The sequence below is a fragment of the Clarias gariepinus genome, chromosome 15, assembly GCF_024256425.1.
Source record: "Clarias gariepinus isolate MV-2021 ecotype Netherlands chromosome 15, CGAR_prim_01v2, whole genome shotgun sequence".
NCBI classification, from domain to species: domain Eukaryota; kingdom Metazoa; phylum Chordata; class Actinopteri; order Siluriformes; family Clariidae; genus Clarias; species Clarias gariepinus.
In genome coordinates this window covers 30,171,937-30,199,482 of record NC_071114.1, presented here as the reverse complement: position 1 = coordinate 30,199,482, position 27,546 = coordinate 30,171,937, and the positions used below count along the sequence as shown (strand labels likewise).

The 27,546-nt window shown below is 38.7% G+C and overlaps 1 protein-coding gene across 1 annotated transcript; it reads left to right on the top strand.

Moving 5' to 3' along the window:
- The first annotated feature begins 216 nt into the window (after positions 1 to 216).
- alx4a (ALX homeobox 4a) lies at positions 217 to 26,703 on the top strand. Its single transcript, XM_053513293.1, has 4 exons — positions 217 to 713; positions 16,037 to 16,350; positions 22,574 to 22,702; positions 25,576 to 26,703. The coding sequence occupies exons 1-4, from the start codon at positions 356 to 358 to the stop codon at positions 25,891 to 25,893; spliced, it is 1,119 nt and encodes a 372-aa protein (XP_053369268.1). The 5' UTR covers positions 217 to 355; the 3' UTR covers positions 25,894 to 26,703.
- Positions 26,704 to 27,546: the final 843 nt, after the last annotated feature.

Genomic DNA, 27,546 nt, shown 5'->3' with positions numbered 1-27,546 from the left:
AGGAGATCTGGAGGAGGAGGAGGAGGAGGAGATCTGGGTTGCATCTTCTCAAAAAGAAAGACGCATTTTTGTTACTACCGAAACCTTAAGGGGGGCTTTTTTTAGAGCTGAAAAACATCTAGTAACCAAATCCAGCTGTGTGAGTCTGAGTCTGAGTTTGAGTTTGCTTGCGTGCATGGGTGAGTGTGCGTGTGCATGTGTGTGTGTGTGCGTATGAGGAAGAGGCAGAGAAAGAGAGAGACAAACTGAGAGGGTCTGCTTCCTTTAGTCTAAGCAAAAGAAAGAAAGGAAGGAGAAAAAAAAAACACGCGTTTGCTTTCACCCCCGCCGACGCCGCAGTAGCTTTTTTTCAGGAATGAACGCCGAGACGTGCGTCTCATACTGCGACATGACATCCATGGATTCGTATTATAGCGCGTCCGCGGCGCAGGCTCGGGATCAGCAAACCAACATCCCGTTCAGGACATTCCCAAGCAGCAGCGACACCAAATACAGCCCGACCTTCCTCAGCAGCAGCAGTAAAGTTCAGGCGTACGGAGAGAAGTCTCGGAGCCCGTTCCAACAGGAATGCCAGCCACTGGATGGCACCGATGGAGAAGGCACCTTTAACAAATACCACCTCTTCATGCACAGATCGTCTTGCAAGACTCCACCAGAAAGCACCAAACTGCACCAGGACAGTCCAGCCAACGGAGGACTCATCTCCTGCTACGGTGAGTTTCTGAAAAAGCCTCATCTTTTCCTACAGGCGCACACTCTTTCTATAAACAAAGTTATTGTAATAGCCTACAAACACCAACCACATTCATAACCTCATAACAACATTTTTTACTTTAGATAGTAAACTTGTAAAGTTCTCTGTAATAACAGATAATCTAGATTATCCTGAGGAAAAATGAGAACAGGAAAAGAAATAAAGATGGTTAATATGGATTATCATATTTAATAATTACATCCACTTGTCGCTCATGCAGTCTAACATATTTACAAAATTAACGCGATGTTCATTACAACTGACTTCCCACTAACACCATTATTTTACAATCTACCATTGAAAAAATAATTCAATAGTATAAATAATTCAGTTCAATTTAAGACAGAATGAAATGTTATTTTAATGTGATAAGCTGCAGCCCAGTCACGAATACATCAGTTGCATTTATCTATTTTTAGTCGAACAATGTACCGAACACAAACATTTTCCACCAAGACAGTTATGTTGCTGAAATTTCCTTTTCCCGTACGAATTTCTTAACCCAATCTCTTTTAAACCCAAGCGATTTAAAGTTTTAAAATGATCATTATTATGATTATTATTAAGTTACAAAATGCATTGCTTACCCTGGAAACCAATAAGGGAAAATAAAGCTTATGGACTCTCTACAACATCTGGCAGGAAAGAAAAACGTGAATGGCGCAGAGATTTCTTAGCAAACAGAGCACGTATTTTTGTGTGCTTCTCTGAAATATTAATGAATCCTGGAACAGTTTAACAACAACAAAAGTGAATTAGTGAATTTTCTCCTGAGAATTTTTACTGAATGCAAACTCATAAAACGCGACATCTTGAGACCAGGAAGATGCTGTAAATGTGCTGCTATAAATTTCTCAAAAAATTCCAGAAATCGGTTTCCAGCATGTGCGAGCAACTTGCGGATTAGTGACGTCAAGAGGATGAAATGCAGGTAAAGGTCATAAAAGCGTCTCAGGTAATACAAAAAAAAAGAAGAAGAAAACAAAGAGCAGATGAACATAAATGAGTGCTAAGAAAGGAAAGCTTATGGGACCGCTAATGATTTGCAAGCTACAACTTAATTACCGTGTCGCGTAAACAGTATTTAGTATTTTTTTTTAATAAAAATAGACATTAACACGACTGACACCACTTGCTTTGCTCTATAAGCAAACTTTTACCCGAGTGCACTTTTACCTAAAAGCATTTAGCATGTTATGTTAGTCATAAAATACGTTTTTATTTTACCCCAAAAGTCAGCTTTAATTTAATTTATTTACAGCCTAAAAAACAGATAGCGAGGAAGAAGAATCATTACAGACATACACACATCACAGAACACTTTTACTTTAACACATGCTATTAGGATTTATTTAACTCAGAATTAGCAGGAAAATTAAAAACAACAATCGATATTTAATAAGAAGTAAAGATAACATAGACCAATAATTAGACCGAGGTTTATGCGTGTTTTTGTTTTTTGCATTTTTAAATGCAAGGTTTGATCAATCTGCTCCAGCAATAAAACTTGTCAACTTTAACCATCGGATTTATCAAACCATATAACCTTCTTTCCTTTAGCCTTCTAACTGCCTCAAGGTCTCAATGTTTATGTTTCAGACTGACCACAATGCACTAGTGTTACGCTACATAATTTATGCAACGCGTTTGCAGTAAACAACAATAATAACAACAACAAACGCACTATGTAGCTGCAGTCTGATGATTAGAAAATATAGGTACTAAAGCGTACCATTGTTTGCAAAATTTTCTTGAACAAATTTTTCTTCTGGTTAAAATAAATTTAATAAACATGATCGTAAGAACCACATTTACTCTGGAAGCTAATTATAGAAGAAATGCATGTTTAACAGGCACATGTACAGTTTAGTAGCTTAAGTTTTTTGGTTATTAATTATAATGCATATTGGCAACCTAACTATAGGCTTATGCCAAGAGCTCTTAAAAGTGATCATTACCAAACTTTTTAAAAGAATTCAGAATAAAAATAAACTCTGCATATCAATTTAAAAACTCTGTAGGGAGCTTAAGCTAAAGTAAGGAACCCCCTTACCCCCTTACACTCCAAAAGCAGGCCTACTACAGCACAGCTTTCTTTTTTTTTGCTGGTTTGTTGCCTGTATTTTTTTTTTTTTTTTTTTTTTTTACCATTAATATGCATCCTGTACATCATTTATGATTTAAAGTGCACAAGTCGATTGTAATTAATGTTCAAAGTAAAGATTTAAAGATAGGCTATAAGATACACATAATAATGTACAAAATGTGTACAACTTGTGCTTCCACAGGAGTGACAAGAGAATTTACAGTTTAGTAGCTTTTTCCTGCTGACAGTGCAGACTACCATTTAACGATTATGATGCTTTTGGAAAACTCATGCCACATTTCACATTTTATTAGTGACACAAATCTGAAACAGAGACACAACATCAGTGTAGTCACTGTTTTCTGTTTTACTGACATTGCCAAAGTTAAGCTGAGAGTTTAGAAATTAATTTATGAGAACACATGCACGTATGATTAATTAGTTATAAAATTAGTTATGCAAAAAATAAAAAATAAATAAAACAGTGTTAAATCAAACAATAGGAAGATAACAAAAAACTGTATTAATGATAACAACAACAACAACAATAATAGTAATAATAAAAAGAAGAATAAAAAGAATAATAATTAAAGTAAGCTTTAAAAAAATTACAGTAACTGTATGACGTAACTACTGACATACGGCAGATTTATTACTGATCTGTTGTACAGATGTTATTAAAGCCAAATATTTTTTTTTCCTCCAGACCAATAGGATGGAAGTTCAAAACGATAAAAAGTAAACAGCCTTGATCACATTAGACATTGCGCCGTGTGTTTGGCCTCCTGAAAATAAAATGAAACAAATCTGAACTCCTATAAGAAACTTGGAGTCTTAGATACACATAGGCTTTAAACAGAGGAGGAGAGGAAGGGGGGATTTGAGAAACAGATCATTTTATGTGATTGGTGCCAAGTTTATGCACTTAAAAGCTCAGGAAAATATAATATTTAATAAATCTTCTATTTTATTACAGTTGAATATTTAAAACAAATATCAAGGGTTTATATATATTAGACAGATTTAACTCTAAAAATAAAATAAAAAATATTTAGGATAAATAGTGTATTCTGCTTTTTATTTTATATGCGTAGATATCCTGCGAAAAAGTGTTATTTGTAAAGTCAGGCCTAAGGTCTCCAGTCGGTGTATCATTTCTGCTAGAGAACCGTTCTGTTTTAGAATTCCACTGAGAATCTTTAAGAGCTCCATACAGAGGGAACAACAACAGAACAACCTTTAAAGGTCAGGATAACAACAGAACAACCCTTAAGGGATGTAGATATGACCCTGCTTTTAATATGCGGTAGAGAAGGAACTCCATAAAACGCACGAGCTGACGCGCATTCGATACCCGGTTTACTAAATTAGGAAGCGAAAATAAAGGCGATTTCTGGAGAAGCCAGGCCTCACAAAGAAAAAAAAAAAAACGAAAAACACGCAAGCGAACAGAATAAGAGTCTGCTGTATGCATTCGGATTTAAAGTAGTTTTTTTTTTTTTGCGAACGCGTCTGAAAAAGCGCGCCACCGGTCAGACGCACAGCGCTCGAGACGAACCGACAAACTGAAAGCACGCCTTTATAACTCGGAAAAACAACGAGATGTTAGCATTGTTAAATCACTTGTTGGTCTCTAAGAAATGTACGATTTAACTTTTTCTGTTGCAGAGGAAGTGTGTCAGTGAGCACACACACACACACACACACAAAGGCGCAAAAAGGCAACGCCACTAATAACCTAAAAAAAGACAAAAGCAACAAACAAACAAACAAACAAACAACAAACAATGGAGCGTACTCAGGACCAGAAATGGGACGAAAATAAGAAACGAAGGAAAGATACACCGAATAAAAATGTAATAAATACTGCAACAAACATGCGGTTAATCTGATTAATGCGATAAAACCCGCATCGACGCTGTAAACAAATTGTCTCTTCTCCTGTTGCATTAAAAAAAATATATATAATTTTTTTAAAAAGGTAAACAGAATTCTTTAAATTGCTTAATAATATAAAAACTAGACGGCTATTTACTGACTCTTACTATTAAATGCTGGATAGTAAACCACACGAACCACAAAACGTTTCACGATGATGAAACACCCCTGAAAGAACTCTCATTAATATAGATCAGATGGATGATGCACCAAAGCCTCCTAAAGCAACTGTGACTTTGTGACTTTGTGTGTGTGTTGGGTATAATAAAGAAAGGATGCAAGTTGATTTTTACTAGTAAATAAATAAATAAATACATATTAAATTTTTAGATACTTTGAAATCAATCTCAAGTATACCTAGCAAAGGACAAAATCTGTCATATTTTTTGGTTGTTGATTTCAATTAGTTTAGCAATCCTAACTCAGAATGTGATGTAGCTGTCGTCCTCGTCTTGCTCATCAGGGACAGCCTTATTTTTTTTTTATTTATACACGTTCACATCTCATACAAACTTAAATAATTCTTTTGATTGTGTAAAGCTGCTTTGCTTTAAATTGAATTGAATGTAGCACATAAGTAATCCTGACTTTAGACTAAATATTGATTTCAGAAGCAAACAAGGGCCTGATTGGATGTCTGATTAATCCCGTTAACAACATTCCCAATAAATTACAGGACAATCATAATCCCAACAATAACATTCCTTCCTCAGGAAAAACAGTTGACCGGAAAAGTAATTTCTAAACAGTATAAAAAGAAATGTTTTAGAGTTTGTTCATCATTCTCTAGCTGTGACTCAGAGGGTTTTGTCCGACGCCATGAGGCCTGTGTGGAGCTGTGTGGTGCTGTGTGGCACACTGACCCAGCTGGGTACCACAGTCACATGCACACATTCCTTACAGCACATGGAGGGTGAATTCAGAGGTCTGGCTCTGATCAATTTTTGGAGGAAGTCCAATCTCTCTGAAGAGATGAGAAAGATGTTCTGTCTTGTAGCTCTTCATTGAGTGTCAATCATTTAAAAAAAAAAAAAGCTTCAAGTGCTAGGAGTTTCCAGCACATAAAGTGAAATAAATCCATTATCAAAGCAGTAACGAGAGGGCAGAATGATCATGTTCATTTCAAAAGAGTCCTCAAAAGATAAAATATGAGGTGTGAATCATTTTTACAGATTGCTATTGTAGTTGTATTTGTACTATTTATCTTCCAGGTTCAGGCGTGTTGTACTGTGTTGTGTTAAAGTTGATGGACTTTATGGTCTAAGAATTATTTAAATGTTGCTGTTGTAGTTGTAATAAGATTTATTGTACATATTTCCACTTTAGTGAATTTTACTTATGTAGCTTTGTGTTATTTAAATTGGATAAAACAAAAAAAGCAGAAAAGGAGCACAGATAAGTTGTTATTATAAAGCAGGTGATTGTTACATTTTAACACACTAATGTATTAATTCTTTAATATAATTTTTGTTATTTAATGGTAAAAAATCCTGAGATTATGTTATGAAAAAGGAGGTATTATTACAAGAGAATGCCTGTGTGGCTTTATTTGCTATAAGAGGAAATATTCAAACAAAACAAACAAACAAACAAATTAAAAAAGTTTGGCTTGTGTTGGATCAATTAAGATTACATTCTTTTCATTCAGTACTCATGATCTTATAAAGTTTCTAAGATATTAACCAAAAGAATGAATGTTTATAGCTTTACATCATCTAAAGCAACATTAAATAAAGAAACCATAAAAAGAAATATGGTCCTGAATATCATTCATAGCTGATCAACTGATTATTGTTCACATATTTGGTAAAAAGAGGTTTTAATTAAGCTGAGGTTTATATAAATTCAATACACATTCAAACAAATATCCGAATAAAAGTACAAGCTGTTAGGTGAAGTCCAATCAGAGAGCAACATTAGGGTAACTAAGCTCAAGCTTCTGTAAAGCACCAGGGGTGGAAAATAACAAGATCCAGTCCCTGAGGTTCTCTTTAGTCTGAAGAAAAGGCTGCATTTCTGCAGGCTGTTAGTCTAAAGAGTGGTGACAAGAACCCAGGATCACTTTACCACTTAAACAACATTACGGCTTTAACAATTTACATTAGTGTCGACTGGAACACACGAGCGCAGCGGGATGACCTTGTGCTTTAAAGTTGAGCCACTTGATTGGATGGAGTCTTAATCAAACCCGGGGTTTAACATGTCTGATCGAGTTTAATGTGTCCAAGCAGAACCGAGCATCACATTTTTACCTTTTTTTTTTTAGTCGTCTACGCTAGTGTGGATTTATTCTGGATTACATTGAGTATTGAGTCTGGATTACCAGATTATCTTTACAATTTAGTCCAGGTTAAATATTCATACAGAACACGTCTTCTTCACACAGTCTTCCATTAAGTCTCATTAAGCACGTCATTACATCTCTGCGGTTTCAAACATCACTCAGGAAATTCCCTGAGGGTGTTGAGTCTGCAGTATAACACTGATCACTAAGCACGAGCAAACACAGGAGAAAGGTTAACTGTGTCATCACAACAGTGAATGCGTGTGAAGATAAAAAACGCAGATTATCACAAAAGTTCTACATGTCCACAGCATTCCTTTTTTAAAACAATAATTAGCTTTGTGAGTAGATTGCCCATTCATTTTCCAAAAACATGTTAATGTATTCAAATAAGGATTCAACTGAATTACCTGTAAATTTGTATATTTAATAAAACCAGAAATCCCGCCCAGGAATGATGTTTAGATATGTTTTTATTTCTTTAGTGTTTAATTAATTATATGTCCTGCCCTTGTCCTGAATTGTTTTGGATATTTTAGCATCTTAAGTAGTTATATTCATTTATTTTTCATAACCTTATTAACCAACATGTACGAATTTGTGGATTTCATAAAGAAACAGAAAATTCTGGTTCTGAAAATATAGCTTGTTTTGCACTTTAATGTGTTTTTTCCTTCTGGTTAGTGTAGATTATAAGGATTATAAAAAATAAATGGCATGCATATTATGTATATCCTCGTAATGACACATGACATAAAGAGCAGGAAAGATTAATTTCAATGATATATGACATGACAAGTGATTGTAGACTGGGCGGAGCTTAAGGCCGACTCAGGAGTTGCTAAGTTTCAGATGATGCAGTGTAAACAGTGAAATATTTCTGCTGCGTTTTTTATTTCTTTTTGTAGCATCTTTCCTTTTTTATTTCTGTACATCATTCTAATTATGAACATCACTAAGAGCAAAGCAGGACCCTACATTAACATGCTGCTTGCTGTCAGAATGGGCTTAAACTTTGCTAATCTACTAATAAATCTCCCGAGACTTTAAACAGGCCGGAGTTGAAATCACTCAGCAGCGAACGCTCGGGGATCCTCAGACGAGTGGATAGAGGGATGATTTATCGGCAGCAGAGGTTTTGAAGGAAATGCCGTGTTTTCTTGCACAGCGTGTGCTCTTTGTTGCAGCCTGCTGGGATAAATCCTCCCTGAGGAATAGTGATGTTTGGACTGCTCTGTAGATGGCTCAGGTTCTCTTACTGTGCCTTGTTTTAAAGTCTCAAATGAGGTGGTGCTTAAAACATTAAAAAGAAAAAGAACGCTGGGTCAGGGTGGAATATACCGGTCGAAGTGATCAGTTAAATGAGACAAACAAAAACAAAAAAAATCACCTGATTAATTAGAAATGTTCTTTTTAACCCGAGTGTGTGGTTATGTCAGGTTATGGATGTGAAATTTCTTAAAATATATTAAAGTGAACATAAAACCAGATCTGCTAATGGTTTATTAATGAGACAATTGTTGCCTTTTTTTTTATTTATTTTTTTACTAATTTTCTTGTACAATTACTGTTTAACATGTCTGTGTGTCAACATTTAATATTTGAGTCGATCCATTAATCTGAGGACTGTGTGTGTGTGTGTGTGTGTGTGTGTCCATGTATGAAAGAGCCTGAAATAATTATTACAAAGCTGGAGATGATTGGCGAGTGTTCAGAGCTCGGTCCTGTGTTACAGTTGTGTTCATATTGTATAAGAACAGAAAGCAAATCCAATTAGAGACACAAATAAATATAGTGTGCACAACACACACACACACACACACACACACACACACACCTCACTTCATTTACAAACAACTAAAAATTTACCACGGACTGTTTATAACATCCTTCATTCATCATTTAGATTTTAATATTTAAGCTTTTTTTTTTTTTTTTACATCTGTAATATTTTACAATTAACTGTGAGCAGAAACCCTGGGGTCCCTAATTTATAGTGTTGCTTTTTATTTGCCCGGTGCTGACCTTGCCCATCAGATTGCATAAAAAGCCTGGAGATGCCCTGCCGCTTTACAGCCAGTTAAATTACACTTTGATGTATTCCCCCATTTTCAACTGGGAATAAATCGCTGCCCCTTGTAAAGAAATGACCCTGACTAACTCAAGGGTCGAGTACTGACATCTTACGGGGCCCGAGAGTCTCTGGCGTCTCTTGTCGTGGGGAAAGGCAACCTTTTTAGTGCGTTCGTGTCTGGAACGAGCCTCTGAATTGTTCATGCATGTATTATGGAATGTATAAAAGCTGCCCTTTCTCCTCTTTTCTTTATTAAACATATCGAATATCGAGCAAATCTGAAGAGCTTCCATTCCAAAAGCAGCGTGCAGAGATATTGTAAAACCGGATTTACAAGCTCCGGTTTTGCTAAACAGGCAGGTGTGAATACACTCAGGTTAAACAGCCAATTAGTCCCGGAGCTGAACTTCAGCCTTTCTTAACCCAGTCATGAACTCTCGGTCTCGATTTGTAGTCCTTTCTCACATGTCAGAAAGTGCAATGATCAAAAAGTTCAACGGGAAAATCAGCACTGGGATGAAGGCCTGACTTTAGATCAGAGGTCTGTCAACGTAGATATGGTATGGCACTACGTCTTAGTCGGGGTTGGGGCTGGAAAACAATCATCTCCAGACTCGCCTTTCTCGTCTCTCACTGTATGTTGGAGGTCACTGATAGTCTTAAAGTTTGAATGGTTGTTCCATGGTTGTGTTTTTACACAGACTTTGATAGTTAAACTGGAACATTTTAAGAGATTACATCTGTTTATTCTAATAGACATTTAGAAAGCTGAGGAATTACAGGACATGTATAAAGCGTGACTTTTTGTATAATTTGTAAAAGCACACAGAAATTTGCGATTTGGGAACAGACTGACATGGACCTCCAAAGCCCCTATTTTCCTTAAGCCTAAGCTTTTTTAGCTGAACGCTGTGCCCACATGCTCTTTTACGATGCCACTCAACCGCAGTCCTCTCCAAACCTTTTCCCGTTCTGATACAACAGATTTGCACTGAGGTTTCATGCACTGGTCAGGTTACACGGCCATATGGAGGAACTGTGAGGGCCGCACCGCCGTTCACCTTGAGCGATGGAGAAACCTCGAAGCCAGGTTCAATCCTGAATTCTAACAAGCGAGGGATTGTCACAATACCCAACGTCAGACCAAATGCACGAATGACACAAGCCATCAGTGAGATGCTTTGATCGCCTGCGAGCGGTCTGACAGTCTGAGGCACACGGCGTCTCAAAGTGAAAGCCGAAAATGTTTATGCTCGCTCCCTCTCGCTTAACAGGATGTGTCAGTCCTAAGCGGGAGGCAATATGGGAGCCATTATGTTCCCCCTGAGCCCCGGCTCCACGTCTGTCAGGACACAGAGGCCACAGTGACCAGAGAAAGCGCTTGGTCCCGTACAGGCGGCTCTCACGGGGGTCTTGTCTCCACTTGGGGCCAACAGCAGACCCTCAGGGAGTATTTATTCACATCACTGACTGTTTACCACCAACAAGTGGTCACGCGTTTATCCGAAATGAGGCGAGTCAGATAGTGAACAGCAGACGTATTAGAAGTGTTATGCTTCACGTCAAGGTTATTGACCCTGTCGCTTCTCTATAGCATGATTTGACATTTAAACCTAGACAATACGGAAAACAACAAATGCATTAATTCAACAAATTGCAATCTTTAGACTGTTTTTTTTTTTGACAATTACGTTCAACATCCGATAAAAACACAAACTTTTGTGCATAATTTTTTCATTATGCCAACATTTAGATGGAAATTTTACCAACAGAATCCTCACATGTCTGATTAGCGTTCTGTGCATTCAAAATTCTTTCTTCAACATGAGAATGTAAACAAGGTTCATGCATAAAGCTCAAGTGGTACAAGTCATTGGAATGTGTTGCTAGAAACACATGTTCAAAATAGTCCTTGAATAATTTTTCCTTTACACTGGAAAACCAGCAATACATTATTATGATTATTATTATTACTACAGGAAACAGAAATGACGTTTAAAGGAAATGACTTTATACACAACATTACCTATAACTGTTCATCACTCAGTGACTGTAGTGACATTAAAAGATATAATGTGTACTTTAAACACTTTTCTACACATAATTATTTGGGGTGGATCACGCCCAAAGGGTGACCAAACACAGCATTACAAGAAGTGACGTCACAAAAACAAACACTTCATTTCTATTCATACAAAGTCTAAAAGGCCTTTAGAATCATCCGCAGGAAAGGTCTGCAAATCCACCCAGGCTAGCGGTGCATTATGGGTATTCGGTAGCTGCTACGATACAATATTAGTGCACATTTTTGAACTTAGATAACACTAGACAGAAAAAGAAGAAAATTTAGCTAATTTATTTTTAACAATGTTTTGAAAAAATATAATATAATATTAAAGCTGTTTATATAAGATGATTTTCTAAATCCAATTCGGTCAACATGAACCAGTCAAGTCATTCCCATCACCAAATCAACCATCAAAGTAAATCTGTAAAGCATCAAAGATACATTATTCAGTGTCATGTTCCACAATCTGGCTGTTTTAAACTGTCCAATCACGGGACTGCTTGTTGGAAAAAAACTAGTAGAAGGGGAACATTTGTAGAACAGAAGGCAGGATTTGTCACGATAAAGGTCAGGATGAGTGGAATGCGTCTCACAGCTCACTGCCTCACTGATTCCTTTAGCTCATGACCCTGAAATCATCATAAACTGATTTTGTCGATGCTTTTAATGTGAAGAAAAAGTAGAAATTTCGTCACTCTGCCGAAAACAAATCCAGTAAACAATTTAATAATATTGAGAAGGGCAACTTTTAAATATTAAATGTGAATAAATGAGTACAGATGAAAACTTGGATCAGTTATAAAGACAGTCAATAAGTGGCCAAGTGAGTGAGAGTCAGTGAGAGTCAGTGAGTGATTGAGAGAGCGAGTGAGTCAGTAAGTGAGTCAGTGAGAGAGTCAATGAGTGACTGAATGAGTGAGTGAGTGAGTGAGTGTGAGTGGATAAGTGTATGTCAACATGTGTGTCAGCAAGTGACTTGGTGTGAGTGAGTCAGTAAATAAGTCAGCATGTACTGTAAGTGTAAATTAAAAAACTGTAATTACGTCCCCAGGTCTAGGGTCCCAGGGCGTAATAAATAATAAAATCTTAAACGACAACCAACTTTGTCTTTTACTTCTCTTTTATTTTATTAATTTAAGTACATGTCATTAATGCCGGTGAGACATTCAGTGAGTAAATAACTGAGTAAGTAAATGAATTTAATCATTAAATAAGTGAATGACTCGAGTATTTAAGTCAGTGAGTGAGTCAATTAATGAGTCAGTAAGTTAGTAAATGAGTTAGTGAGTGATCGAGTGAGTCTGTGAGTCGGCAAGTCCAAAAAACAAATTTCAAGTAGAAAATTGCAAAAATTCAACCTACAGTACGTAAAATTTGAATGTTAGCGTAATTTCGCTAATGCGCTGCATGCTAAAACTTTTCACTCGCCAGGTACATGCATCACACATCATACATCATATCTCTGTGTTGTAACATGTCACAATAATGACTCCTTACTGCCTGAGGCAATTCCAAATACAGGATGCTTTGGCAGAAGCTCTGATCCCTGTACATCCCTTACAGTTAAAGTCCTGGATCTTCGTAGGCAGGCGCAAAAAAATAAATAAAAAAAATCAAATCCCTTTCTGACTGACAGATTGAGGTTTCACAGCTGAGCTGAAGTGCATTTCCAGTGGCTTGATGCAGAAAATCACCACTCTGGCGTCTCATCGCTGGGTCAGTTTGGCATGGTGACCGCTTCACGCGCGGTGTCACGGCAGATCACACGGACAAGCATGCGTGTACAAGGCTGCTGAGAAGAATCCAGCCATTGAGGAGGAAACCTGCAATTTTCTATCAGGCTGCAATTACATCTGGTTCTGGGTATCTGTTTCATATGAGCGCTTGATTTACGAGCTGAGACTGGCAGCCATAAGTGGAGCAAGTCAGACATGTTTAGATATTACACAAAGCCAAAGGGCCTGACACCAACACTCTCGCTTCAGGCACACAAATGGCCAAAAGATTTCTGGATCGTTCTCTGTGGTAATGGATCGAAATTGATTTTCATGTGCCAGCGGTACGACATGCAGGTGTGAATCTGAGCATCTGAGCTACAAAGCTGGAGACATGTAACATTGTTTTGGTTTCGTATATTCATTCGACAACATCTGACCATATTATTTATTTATTGTGATGCAGGGTCATCCACCCATCCAACTAAAACTTAGAAAATTCGTAATAATTTGCACAAGTCATACAAACCATAAAGGTAGGGTTGTATTCAGACCTTTTTCTGTAACAACTTGGACACAATACAACTGACTCCCAGGCACACATTTCACCAGCAAATGCATATACATACATACTTAAAACATAATTCACATTTATTTTTGTCACAAATCAACCAACAACAAAAAAATTTTGATACACTAAAATGAACCTTTAACTGTTTTCAGATGGGGATGTAGGATCATTTATCGAAGCTAAAAACCAATAAATATCCAAAGAACTCTTGAAAAACTGAGTACCTTTTTTTCTAGGAGTAAGCCAATTACCTAGAAACCACCAATTATGATCTGTACATACAGTGGGTACGGAAAGTATTCAGAGCCCCTTAAATATTTCACTCTTTGTTATATCGCAGCCATTTGCTAAAACCATTTAAGTTTTTTTTTTTGCTTATTAATGTACACACAGTATTTATAAGTATTTAGACCCTTTGCTCTGTATTTAGTAGAAGCATCCTTTTGATCTAATACAGTCATGAGTCTTTTTGAGAAACATGCAACAAGTTTTTCACACCTGGATTTGGGGATCCTCTGCCATTCCTCCTTGCAGATCCTCTCCAGTTCTGTCAGGTTGGATGGTAAACGTTGGTGGACAGCCATTTTTAGGTCTCTCCAGAGATGCTCAATTGGGTTTAAGTCAGGGCTCTGGCTGGGCCATTCAAGAACAGTCATAGAGTTGTTGTGAAGCCACTTCTTCGTTATTTTAGCTGTGTGCTTAGGGTCATTATCTTGTTGGAAGGTAAACCTTCGGCCCAGTCTGAGGTCCTGAGCACTCTGGAGAAGATTTTCGTCCAGGATATCTCTGTACAGTACTTGGCTGCATTCATCTTTCCCTCGATTGCAACCAGTCCTGTCCCTGCAGCTGAAAAACACCCCCACAACATGATGCTGCCACCACCATGCTTCACTGTTAGGACTGTATTGGACAGGTGATGAGCAGTGCCTGGTTTTCTCCACACAAATACCGCTTAAAATTAAGGCCAAAAAGTTCTATCTTTGTCTCATCAGACCAGAGAATCTTATTTCCCACCACCTTGGAGTCCTTCAGGTGTTTTTTAATGTGTCTTGCACTGAGGAGAGGCTTCCGTCGGGCCACTCTGCCATAAAGCCCCAACTGGTGGACTGGTGCATCTCTAGAGCTCAGCCACAGTGATCATTGTGTTCCTCTTTACCTCTCTCACCAAGACTCTTCTCCTCGATAGTTCAGTTTGGACAGCTCTAGGAAGGGTTTTGGTCGTTCAAAACGTCTTTCATTTAAAGGATACTGTGCTCTTAGGAACCTTACGTGCAGCAGAAATTTTTTAGTAACCTTGGCCAGATCTGTGCGTTGCCACAATTCTGTCTCTAAACTCTTCAAACATTTTCTTTGACCTCATGATTCTCATATGCTCTGACATGCATTGTGAGCTGTAAGGTCTTATATAGACAGGTGTGTGCCTTTCCTAATCAAGTCCAATCAGTGTAATTAAACACAGCTGGCCTTAAATGAAGGTGTAGAACCATCTCAAGGATGATCAAAGAAATGGACAGCAAAGGGTCTGAATACTTAAGCCCATGTGATGTTTCAGTTTAGCTTTTTAAATAAATCTGCAAAAATGTCAACAATTCAGTGTTTTTCTGTCAATATGGAGTGCTGTGTGTACATTAATGAGGAAAAAAACTTAAATGATTTTGCAAATGGCTGCAATATAACAAAGAGTAAAAAATTTAAAGGGGTCTGATGGTTAGCACTGTGACCTCGGACCTCCATATTTGAGGGTTCGATTCCCCCGTCGGGTCTGTGTACATGGAGTTTGCATGTTCTCCCCGTGCTTGGTGGGTTTCCTCCAGGTATTCCTGTTTTCTCACACAGTGCAAAGACATGCATATTAGGCTAATTAGTGTTTCCAAATTGCCTGTACTGAGTGTGTGAGTGCTTGTGTGCCCTGGGATGGCTTGTTACCCCCTCCAGAGTGTACCCTGCCTAGAGCCCCAAGTCCCCTGGGATAGGCTCCAGGCCTGCCGTGGCCCTGTCCAGGATAAGTGCTATAGAGAATGAGTGAGTGAGAGTGACATATAGTACAAAATAATAATAAAAAGTTCTTAGAACCTTTGGAGAACCCTGAGAGTGTAACAAGAACTGACAATGGTACAGGTATGCTAAAATCCTGACAGGTTTGAGATATTAAAAAGGACGTAATACGCAATAACTTGGATGTTTTAGGATTTTGCTACCCAGATTAGACACACCTTAAGGAGAAAAGTTTTTTTTAAGGGTTCATTAGTTAAGTACAAGAAGAACAGTTCAATTTAAAGAGAGAAATGTAAAAAGATTAAGTAAAGAATTTCCAATTTTGCCAATGTATTGCACAATGTAAGTATGTACTACATAGAAAAATAAAAAATAAAGAATAAGTCATTACCTTTATAGTCATCCATATTTAAGGTATATGTTCTGCTATATTTATTGCAAAACATTTTCGTAAAAATCCATTCTGTTCATCCCCATTAAAGGTGAACATATTTACGATTAAAAATCCCACCGTTCTAACCCGTTTCTCTCTCTTTCTCCTTCCATTTCAGGTAAAGACACCACAGCACTGACTGACTCAGAGCTGCCAGCGAACACCGACCCCACAGGGATGGATGGTAGCTACCTCAGTGTGAAGGATCCATCAGCTAAGGTTCCTCAAGAGAGACCCAGCTCTGAGCTCGCCTCCCCGCTCGACAAAGGCGAGGGAGAGAGCAACAAGGGCAAGAAGAGGCGCAACCGCACCACCTTCACAAGCTATCAGCTGGAAGAGTTGGAGAAAGTCTTCCAAAAGACGCACTACCCAGATGTGTATGCGCGAGAACAGCTGGCACTCAGGACAGACCTCACAGAGGCTCGAGTCCAGGTAAAATCCATGTTACACTCTGCCTTAAAGCCTTTAACTATCTTGCCACCAGCAATGATCTCTTCATGACCTGTCTAAGGAGGCTACATGAATAACTCAAAAGTTTGCATCATTCATAAATACACTGAAGTAAAGAGAACCAACATGGAGCTCTGGTTTATCTACAAAACAGAACTTCATGGTCACTTAACGGTGTTTTCTGTTCCAAAGCCTTTGACCCAACAGCGACTTAGTCTCAGACAGAGAGTTCATTTACTTCCAAGCCTAAAATGTTCTAGCTTAGTGATTTCAAAGGTTCTGAAGGTCCTTAATGACTTGTAATTTGCTTTTTATCATCATTGCTTCTTTTTATTAGCACCTAATAACTATGAAATTAATGAATGTCTTCAATCAGAAGGAAGTTTGGCAAAAGAATTATACCCAACGGTCTGGATATAAAGATCACACAGGAATATAAAGACAATGTAGCTAAGAGAAAATTTTCATTTAAGAAAATATATGGATCTCAAGAGGTTAAAATGACTGTAAAAATCTGATCTCCAGTCTAGTTCGCACAGAATAACCGAAAAAGTGAATCATTTCTTAAAAAAAAAAAAAAAAAAAAGTTGAAGTAGATGACTGGAGTTCACATTAATATTTGTTTCTCATTCTGAATTATTACTTCTTTCCCACTATTAATATCTTACTGGGACTATGTGAAATAGTATTCCTTCATAGAACGTCTTTGTGTCATACGCTTTGTCATTTCCTAGAAATGCGAAATCAAATACAAAAAAAAAATGAATTTCTGTGTTTGTATATTTTATCATCATCATTTTTTGGGGTGTAAATTTAAAATGGGCAAAAAAACTCTTTTGTATACAATTTTTGTTTAGCAAATTGTGTGCAGATCTTTACTATACATTTGATTTTTGTATTTTGGACTTTCTAAATCAACATAAAATGATATATGACACTTACATTTAGGCATTTGGCAGATGCTCTTATCCAGAGCGACTTACAAAAAGTGCTTGCAAAAGTACAGAAAACGACTTACAAAAATATAGTAAAATTAGAAGTTTTTGGAAATTTCTGCACTTAAATGTACTAGTTAATTTTCGGTTTTGTGGTTTGAAATCAAGGGTGTGTAAACCTTTGCACTTAACTGCTTTAATTCTTCACTTTATCGACGCTAACATGAAATTATCAGTTCCTTTAAATGGACATTTTTGGTTTTATAATAATATCAAACTTTTGCATGTAGCGGGACACAGTAATAATTTCTTACAAATGTAGCAACAAGAACAAAACAACATTAAGACTGAAGCCTTGAAATGAGCAAAAAGAGTCAATGTGAAATAATTGAGATACTATTTACATGGCATTGAACCTGTGACAAAGTTTCATAACAAAATGTTGCTTTAAATTTGCTTTAAAACTTTATAGTGGAAGACGTTAAAGGCCTGGAATCGTCAATCAGAATGTTCAACTTATAATAATAATAATGATAATAATAATAATAATAATAATGTAAGTTTTTTAAAAAGTTTTTCTGAAGCGCGAGGTCATGAAGAGCACCAGTGAGAATAAACACAGACGAGAGAACCATGAAAACCTTTAGAAATCCAAATCCATATGTGTGAAGCAAAGGGGGGTAAAAAAGGGCAGCGCAGACATGGTGCTCGGTGTCGGGTTTCATCCCTGGCCTTCACCAGAACCTCTGAACTACAACATATCTGGGTCTGGAAAAACCCAGAACCTGTGGCCCTCTCACTCCCTCCTCCTTTCTTCATATTTGCATATAATCCTTCCAGGACCATGACTGCATTCCAGCACTGAGTGACACACAGGGAGAACCTGCTCTACCCAACGGCACGTGCACGCTTTACTAAGAACCACGGGATTTAAACTGTTTGTTTTTCATTAACGTCCTGCTCTGAAAAGAATGTGTCCCTCCCTCCTCTAGGGGGTTGGGTGAGAGAACCTCGCTGGAGGCTTTGGATGTGCTGAAGTTCACTTGTAACCTTCAACCTCGTCTCGGTTTCGCCGATAAAACTCAGATCTACTTTTAGTTTGTGAGTTACTAAGAAAGACGGTCACATGTGCATATGAGACAATTCTGTCGCTATAATTTTCGCACGTCTCAAATAAATAAAGTTAAAAATATCATGCTGTATAGATAAAGATGCTCTATGTTACCATTTAGCGCAAAATAAATTCATATGAAATGCCAAAAATCAAGGCAAAAAAAAAAAAAATGCATAATGTTTATAAAGAAATACAAATAAAATGTTCAGTTTTTATCTATTCTAAAAAGCAACGCCACTTGCAGTCTACCAGTGAACACAAGGTTAGCTAGATGCCGGAGGTCAAAGGTTAAGCACTTTAATAACCTGCAACTCATCCTGACAGCCACCAGTTTCATATGACAGGATTATTTGAAATGGAAATAAAAATGCCATGGAAAGTAAAGCGCTCAGACTTGGCCAAAGCACTCGGCTTGGTTTATTCACGATTAGCAGTCAGTTATGTCTGTAAAATACTGACATAATATATTGCACCGCCTTCCAAACCAGACCTGGATTAAGTAAATATGTGCATGGTTTGATGAATAAATGAAAATACTGCTGTGGATAAAAATAAATAAATAAATAAATAAAAAGCTAGAGACTCACAAAGCTGTAAATGTGTTGCTTTGTTTGCACAGTAAATGATTTTCAAACCAAAAAAAAAAGAAAAAGAAAAATGTTATATACAAAAGGAAAAAAAACGGGAAGTTGAGTGACAGCAGAACCAGATGATCAATCCTCAAAGCCGCTCGTGACTTCAAAGCTGATCTTTCCCCTCTTTCCGCTGGGCCGAGTTTAGTGTTTCTGTTCCCTCTCCCCCTGCGCTGGAACATAAATAAAGCTTCGTAATAAGCGTCTAAGTGGCTTTAGCTGTCAACGTCTTTACCAATTACTGTGTCGTTACCACGCGTGCTAAACATACAAAAATACATTCTTTTTTGCCTCGCAACAAGCCACTGAACAAGTTTGTTGTTTTTTTTTTTGTTGTTTTTTTTTAAGTGCACAAAGGAGGAAAGTCCATGGGATAGAGACAGGAAAAGAGACGGCATTTTTAAAGTGAACTCTGCTCTCTAGCAATCCTCTGTCAAAGCTTCGGCCTCCCGGTCTCTCTGGTACAAAGGCGGGCTTTTTTGGTGAGAGAAGCAACTCTACACGCCTCTGCCTTGGCTCGTGTGTTCGAGTTCAGACAGAGGAGAGCAGAGGAGCGAGGGAATACGTCCACCTTTTCTTGTCGGCACGCCTCTCCGGGGTTGGAGGAGCAGAGTCGGAAAGCCGGGGGGCTTAGGCGTCAGGAAATTAAACATAAAATGAAAACAAGCTCGGGTTTGAAACGATCCCATCTCACTCTTCTCAATTTCCCAACCGAAGAGCGAAGATAAAACTGAAGCAGAGAAACAGGAAGACAACGGGGATGAGTGACTTCTTCCTGCACTGCTGCACAAGCAGTCCATTACAAGCAGAGCACATTTTATTTTAATGGCAACTACTTACTGTACATAATATAAACCAAAAAGATAAATCATGTAAATGGGAAAAAGATGGTTACAGGTAACATGCTGTGCTGTTAAAGGAAAATAATCAGTGACGAATGTGGTGCGATGAAGCGAAGTCACTTTTACTGTACCGTCCTTAATCTGATTCATTTCTTTTAAAGCTGAAAAGTGTTTTATTTCTTTATTTATTTCTTTATTTAAATATTTATTTATTATTAAACACCCACAAATAATAGTAAGAGATTTACAGTTACATTAATTTTGTGGAACGCCCAACAAGCAAGTTTTAAACACTTGTTCCTTCAATTTTACTTTCTTGAACTTAAATAAGAAACATAAACGCTGATAAGTTAAAAATAATGTGTTAAAATAAACCTGTGATTTGCAGCTCGTCACAGAAACGCTGTTATGAGAAATTAATCAACGTCTGAGCGATTATTTGAACATATATGGACTGTTAATTCTATCAATGACACAAATTCACAAAAATGTAGCAAAATTCATACGATGACTTGCCTTTAGTGATATTTTATTTCTGCCCATTAATAAGTGTAACTATGCTCGTTAAGGTGTTCATCAAGGACTTGATTATTGCGTGTGTTGATCGGTCAATGAATATTAGCCGCTCCTCAGGAGCAGGGGTATCTCTTTGGTTAAGGCGTTGGACTTTTGCTCAGAAGGTCACAGGTTCAAATCCCAGCACCACCAAGCTGCCTTTACAACGCCCTTAACCCTGAACTGCTCATAAGTGTAATGCAGCAAACGTAAGTCGCTCTAAATAATGTTGTCTACTGAAATTCCTAATGTTATTAAGATAAAATAAAAAAATAAAAAATACAACTGATAGTTTTAATTGGTAACGATGTATCGACACTGAAGTTTACTGTTTATTCACGGGTAAAAAATGTCACTTATCATTTAAAAGAACTTTATTCTGAAGACTTGACATAAAGTGCAATCAGAGCGGCAGCGCGATCGAGTTTCGCTGAGAGCAGATAGCGAGATGACGTCTCTCTGTTTGGCTGCAGTGGAAAATGCCAGACTTAAACCCATCTGAGACTCGGCCTGTATTTAGATCGCTTGCTCAGCCTTTGATGGTAGTTTAAACATAATAATGCTCTCATAAACAACGCTTTTAGGATCAGTTGTCAGAGGTAATTATGGTACACTTTTGTCATGAGAACGCTGTGCTATACTAGTCTAAGCACAAGGGGAAAGGGCTGAGGGGGTAAAAAGCAGGGGGTGGGGGTGCTGGGGGAGGTGGGGTGTGGGGGTGCTGCAGGATCTGCTAGCATTTTGTTTGAGGAACTGATGTGAAATTCTCTCCACATTGTCTGTATTAAGGACCATCCTCTCTTTTCCCTTTGATTGTCTGTGCCGCTGCGGAATTAGAAGAATTGGTTAGTTTCTTTCGCTCGCGTTTTTTTAATTGCATGTGAGTTGCACGCACGTGTGGAAGCCGAGGAAATAAATGCATGTCAGTGGACCAGAGATCTGCAAGATGATTGGGCCGAGTGGGTTCGTTCCAGCCTCGAGTTCAGACTTTGAATTGATTCTTTTGTTGGGGGAAAAAAAACCCCGATTGTGATTCTCTGATTCAAGAAATTCAAGAAATAATAAAAGAGACGAGAAAATAGATGAGAACACTCGCTGTAAAATACAGACGGACATCATGACTGAAATACATAAACTTCAAAACAATATTACAATACACAACAGGCATGATGATGGTGATGTGCAGGGTTTAGGAGCATTTTAAGATTTTCAGAGCATCTGGTGAGGACCTGAGAGACCTCAGCGCCGGGACGCAAACATGTCAGAAAGGAGGGAAGAAAGAATGGAGGAAAGGAACGATGGAAGACAGGCAGGAAGGAAAGCAGGAGGGCATGAACAAAGGAAGGAAGAAAGAAAGAGTAGTAGCAAAGAAAGAAAGAAAACAAGGAAAAAGATAGAAAACGAAAGGAAGAAAAGAAAGAAGGAAAAGATAATAAAAAGAAATAATAGGAAAAAAGTGCAATCTACAAAAAAAAATTGTAACTGTTACTAAAATGTTTATAAATATATAAGTTTAAATATCTTAGAAAAGTGCACTATGACAATTTATCATTATATTGGTATTTTATATATCAATACTTTTCTTACTTTTCCACCATAAACCTGACGAAGTGCTAAAGTCACAAAATCACCTCGCGTCACGAAACGTCCGTCAGAGTTTGTGGAGTGAATTCACTTAGACGCTGTTACACTCTCTTCTTCTTCTTTTTTTCCTCGACGCATTCTTCTAATCCATCATGAGCGAAGGTGGAGGAGTGACACGGTTCTCCGAGACCTCTGGCCCTGGCGGGTTCCTGCACTCCCCTCTCTACCTCCTGCTGTTACTGACGGCTCCAATGGAGGGAAAAAAAAGCCTCAGAGGAGGCCTTCGCAATCTGTCATCTCCCATAACATCAAACACCACGCAGGTCTCACTCAACTATTCTTCCAGGAAGAGAGAAGAGATGCTGAAAAATAATAGAGCTCTCTGCAACGGCCAAGGGGGTTTCTGACCGAGTGTTTTGCAACGGCCTGGCTCTTAGCGGACAAACATCTCTTTTTAATCCGTGGCCAAGATTTCTCGCTCGGAGCTGTATTTGTGCGAAAAAAATTAAACAACAATTATTTCAATACCCCTGTGTCCTGCAGGTGTGGTTCCAGAACCGGCGAGCCAAGTGGAGGAAGAGGGAACGCTTTGGACAGATGCAGCAGGTCCGAACGCACTTCTCCACCGCCTACGAGCTTCCACTCCTCACACGGCCAGAGAACTACGCTCAGGTACGCATAACTGTCGCAACAAAATGAAATATCGGAGATTACAATAATAATTTATTCATTCATGGCATATAACACACATCCTGAATCGTTTTCTTACTCTTACGCAACTGCAACCTGTTAACAATTACGTGTGCAAAAAATGTAAGAAGAGCAAGAGAAATGGTCACTATCTCAAAAAAAATAAACACATGTTCAATAACCACTTTTCTTACTGTTCTCACTTTAATCCTTTTATCGCACATCTACTTTAAATAATACACCATGTCTCCAGATGTTAAATCCTGGATACTGATTTCTGATTGGTCAGAGGGTGCTGATTAGTTTTCTAGAACAGCAGCTTTGACAATAATGCAAGTTTAATGTGGATTATTATATCGTTTCTATAGCAACGGCTTGTTCAGCTAGACTTAATTTTTGTACATAGTTTTTTTTAAGGAAGTGTGTAATTTTGGAAGGAGGAAGGAGTCTCCAGTGTCAGTGATCTTGTCACAATCAATAAAGCTAATGCTTTAAGTTTTCCGTCATCCTCAGAACAGACAAGTTTAGCGTAAGAAGCTTAACAAACTGCGTCTTTTTCATTGCGATAATTTTAAGAGGGGAAGGAAGGGGCTGTTGAGCGAACAACATGTGTACAGCTGCTATAATGTGAGAACGGAATTTAACTCGTTTTGCAAAAAAACATCGGTTGTAACTATAATCAGATTACAATAAATACAGATTGGCAGATTGCTGTAGTATTTTAAATACAACACTTCCGCAAGGTGCTGTTATGGGAAAATAATCCACACTGGGATAGCAGTATTAACTCCGCTTCATCACATCACCCGGGGCACTGATTATTTTACCCTAACAAAATCTGGAGGCTCGTCGGGTCCAAGGAGTCGGGTCAGGATCGGAGGCCGCGGCGGAGCGAGACACGCCCTCACGGAAGAGCGAGAGATTCCCCCATGTTGATTGTGAATCTGCAGGAGAGTGGGAGAGCAGAGGAGGCTCTTCAGAGAGCAGGCCTGCAGCTGTGGAATGCGGCCGACGCACATCTGGGGCATCTCCCTGAGAGGGCTTTCATCTCTCTCTCTCTGCCGCAGCCCTCCCTCAGATCCCTTCGTTTCAACACACACACACATACACACACACACACACAGAGCACTGCCCTTTCACTTCAAGACAGATCTACAGAGTCACGCTAGGTGTTGAAGAGAAGCACAGACAGACATTCCTCCTCTGAGTGAGGCAGAGAACCTCAAAGTGCCTGATAAATCTTTAAAAAAAAAAAAAAAAGCGCGCCATGGACAAGACAAGACTCTCAGACTGGAGGCAGACGATGTGAACAGGTTTTGAAACACCATTGTTCGGTAGTACATAAACCAAATAACACTTAAGAATCCTTTCTAAAAGACCACGCCCATCTGATAACTTCAAAACATACACTCGAATTTCAGTTAATCAAAAGCATTGATGTTTTTATCCTGTAAAAGTTCCAAACAGCATGGGCTTTTGGGTGCTCTGGAAATATGATGTCATGACTTTTACAAGCGCTAATGTTAGGATGCTATAAGGCTAGTTTTGCTAGCATGTCGGAAAAATTTAGGAATTCACCAGTCACGTTTTCAGAGACGGATGCTGCCCCCCAGTGGCAGATTTAGATGTGGGCGACATGGCAGCGTTTTTTTTGCTCGAAGTGGCAGTAAAGCCAAAAGAAAATAAAGGTTAAAGGATGATGATGATTAAATTGTTGCGTGATCAGGTTTTTATCACATCAAGTCACAATGTGGATCCATTGACCTTGTTGGCGCCCTGATTCTAGTTTGTAAGCGAGGCAGGAAACTGACCAGAAAGGTCTCATGAGGGAGAGGGAAGTGAGTAGTGGGCATCACAATCTGGTCTATACTCTGGAAGCCTGATTGTGGGAGGAACAGAAAAACTGAAAAAGCGCACATCTAACTTTGTACACCAATAGTAAAATCACTTAAACTATGAAATGGGACACAGTTTGGGGATTTCGGATGGGTTGGGAGGGACAGTATGCTGAAGGGGAGTTGATTGTTGAAGGGGAGTGATTCAGATTGTGTAGATCAGTGTTTTGGTTACACTCTCTCAGAAGGGAAAGCTAGCTAGCTTACTTAGTCATAAGTCGTTAATACTATTCCTGCAACTAATTTAAGGTAGCTAAGTTAGCTAATGCTAGTAAGTTAGAGTGGCATTAAGATCCAAGAGGTGTTTCCTAATTTGCATTTTTATAAATATACATCATACATACAGGTAGATTCAGATTCCTTTTATCTGCAGCATTGTAGCATGTAGCGTGGAGGCGTAGTGGTTAGCAATGTCGCCTTGCATCTTCAGGGTGGGGGTTTGATTCCCGCCTTAGGTTTGTGAATGTGGAGTTTGCATGTTCTCCCAGTGCTTGGTGGGTTTTCTCCCGCAGTCCAAAGCCATGCAGATTAGTCTAATTGGCGTTCCTAAATTGCCTGAAGTGTGTAAATGACAATCGGGCACTGAGCTGGCAACCCGCCCCATTAAGTAACTGCCATAGAGATAACAGATATATCTAAATAGTGGGGAGTATCCGTTACCCGATGTGCCGGATAGCCCTTGGGCGGACGGAATACCGAAATGCCGCTACATACGTACATGTCAGCGTGGCAAAGAGAATAAAAGGTGTAGAAATTTTCTTGGAACATTTTGTGGTAATTTCTTCTTCATTATAATAATAATTCACATATAATTCTATACAGATTATTTCATCGGTTTGGAGAGTATTATTTAGCATCTCCTATTCCATTTTTAAACTTCCTGTGTGCATGACATGACTAATAACATCAAAGAGGTAATAATAATAAGACTAAGAGCTGTGTGTTTTCTTTGCGTCACAGATCCAGAATCCCTCATGGATCGGAGGCAGCAGCGCAGCGTCCCCGGTGCCAGGCTGCGTCGTTCCGTGTGACTCAGTGACTTCCTGCATGACCCCTCACCCCCACGCTGCGAGCGGAGTGTCCGATTTCCTGGGCGTGCCCAGTCCAGGGGGTCACATGGGACAAAGCCACATGGGCAGTCTGTTCGGGAGTCCAGGCATGAGCACCGGCATCAACGGATACGATCTGAACATGGACCCTGACCGGAAGTCTTCTAGCATCGCTGCTCTGCGCATGAAGGCCAAGGAACACAGTGCAGCCATCTCCTGGGCCACATGATCGCCTAGACTCACCAGCATGTCGCTTGTAGTGTTCTTTAACAAAGCAGTGAGAGAAACAAGACGACGAAGAGGACAAGATTAAAAAAAAAAAAAAAAAAGCAAGCGTGGGTGAGCAACCATGATGCCATGATGTGTGGCAAAGGACAAAGACGGTGAGGAAGTGGACTGACTCAGAGAACATTTTGATATAAAAACAAAACCTGTGAAGGAATAACCTGAGATCACTCTAATAATCTGAGAAACGAGAATTAACCAAAGCGAGTTGTGATTCCTCGATGAAGGATTTGTAGCTTCTGGGATAAAATAAAGTTAAAGTAAAAGCAAACCCTGCACTAATCAGATGAACCTGTACATCCTAAAGATACAGAAACAGAACCAGGCCAGAGAGTATTAACACTTTTACTACTTTATTGATTAAACTCCAAAACTGAGGACCGTCAAGAACACATACACACTTAAATCTGCATGATAAGGAAACAGAGACAGTCTAAACCGTTACCTTTGGCAAAATTAACATTTACAAACCATTCTACATTGCACTGAAATTATATATTTTTTTAAATACATAATAGCAGCGCGTTCGTCATGCAGTGAGTCCTGAGATCATACGCAGTCTGTGCTGGTGAGAGAGTGAGCCTGGACATACAGGTCCCTGAGAAGCCTGAGACAAAGGTGTGGATGAAAAGCCGGCTTTATGTTTTATGACTTTCAACCCGACAAAAATCACACACCATAAAAGAATTGACTTGAGGGCTTTAAGAACTCATGATCACACGAACGGGGGAAAAAATAAAGCAATTTGCAGAAACATGTTACGTTACAATGTTCGTACAAAAACCACCAATAGGAGAATGGTAAGGTCCGGGGATGGCGACAAATACGGTAACAGTGAATGTGAAGCTTAAATGTAAAAAAAAGAAAAGAAAAGTGTATTAACTTTTCCTCTGTTGTAACACTGACGAGACTCAGATCTGTGCTGAACTTGTACAGGTTACAATCAAAAATGTATCTGGCATCAAGGAACCATTAAAATAAGTTATTTTTAACATAATATAACAATAATAATAGTAGTAATAATAATATTATTATTAATTGATCAGAGAATGATTTTTGTGAGAAATTAGAAACTTTGTAAGACTCTACACAAACCTACTGACCCGGTCAGAGAATAGTTTTATTATTAGAATTCAAGAGGCTCGAAGGTGTAACGCTTCTGATGCTTCCGCGCTTCCAGGCCTGGTCTCAAAAATGCATAATGTATTCCCCTTCTGCGCAGAGTTAGCGATCTGTCACACACAAAAAACAAAGAGCTAAAGCCATTTTCCCGTTCTAAGAGCTCCCAGGTGAGAGGGTCCTCGACAGCAGTCCAAAGCCGCAGTTTAGCAAGTTGATGGATTTGTTGAAATATTTTCCCGGTTCCTACATGTTTATTTTCTCTCCCGGAGAGGATCAGGGCAGGATGTTTAACCTGACTTGATGATGCTCATGTCTGAGAGCTCAGTCAGGGTTTTTTTTTTTCTACGTGCTTCATACGGCAATAACCATAACAGTAACGTCAAACATCATCATGGCTTATAGAGAGACAAGATTTCTGGAAAGATTATGAATGGAGAGTGTAATTTGACAGTGGTTTGGGACACCAGGCAGTCGA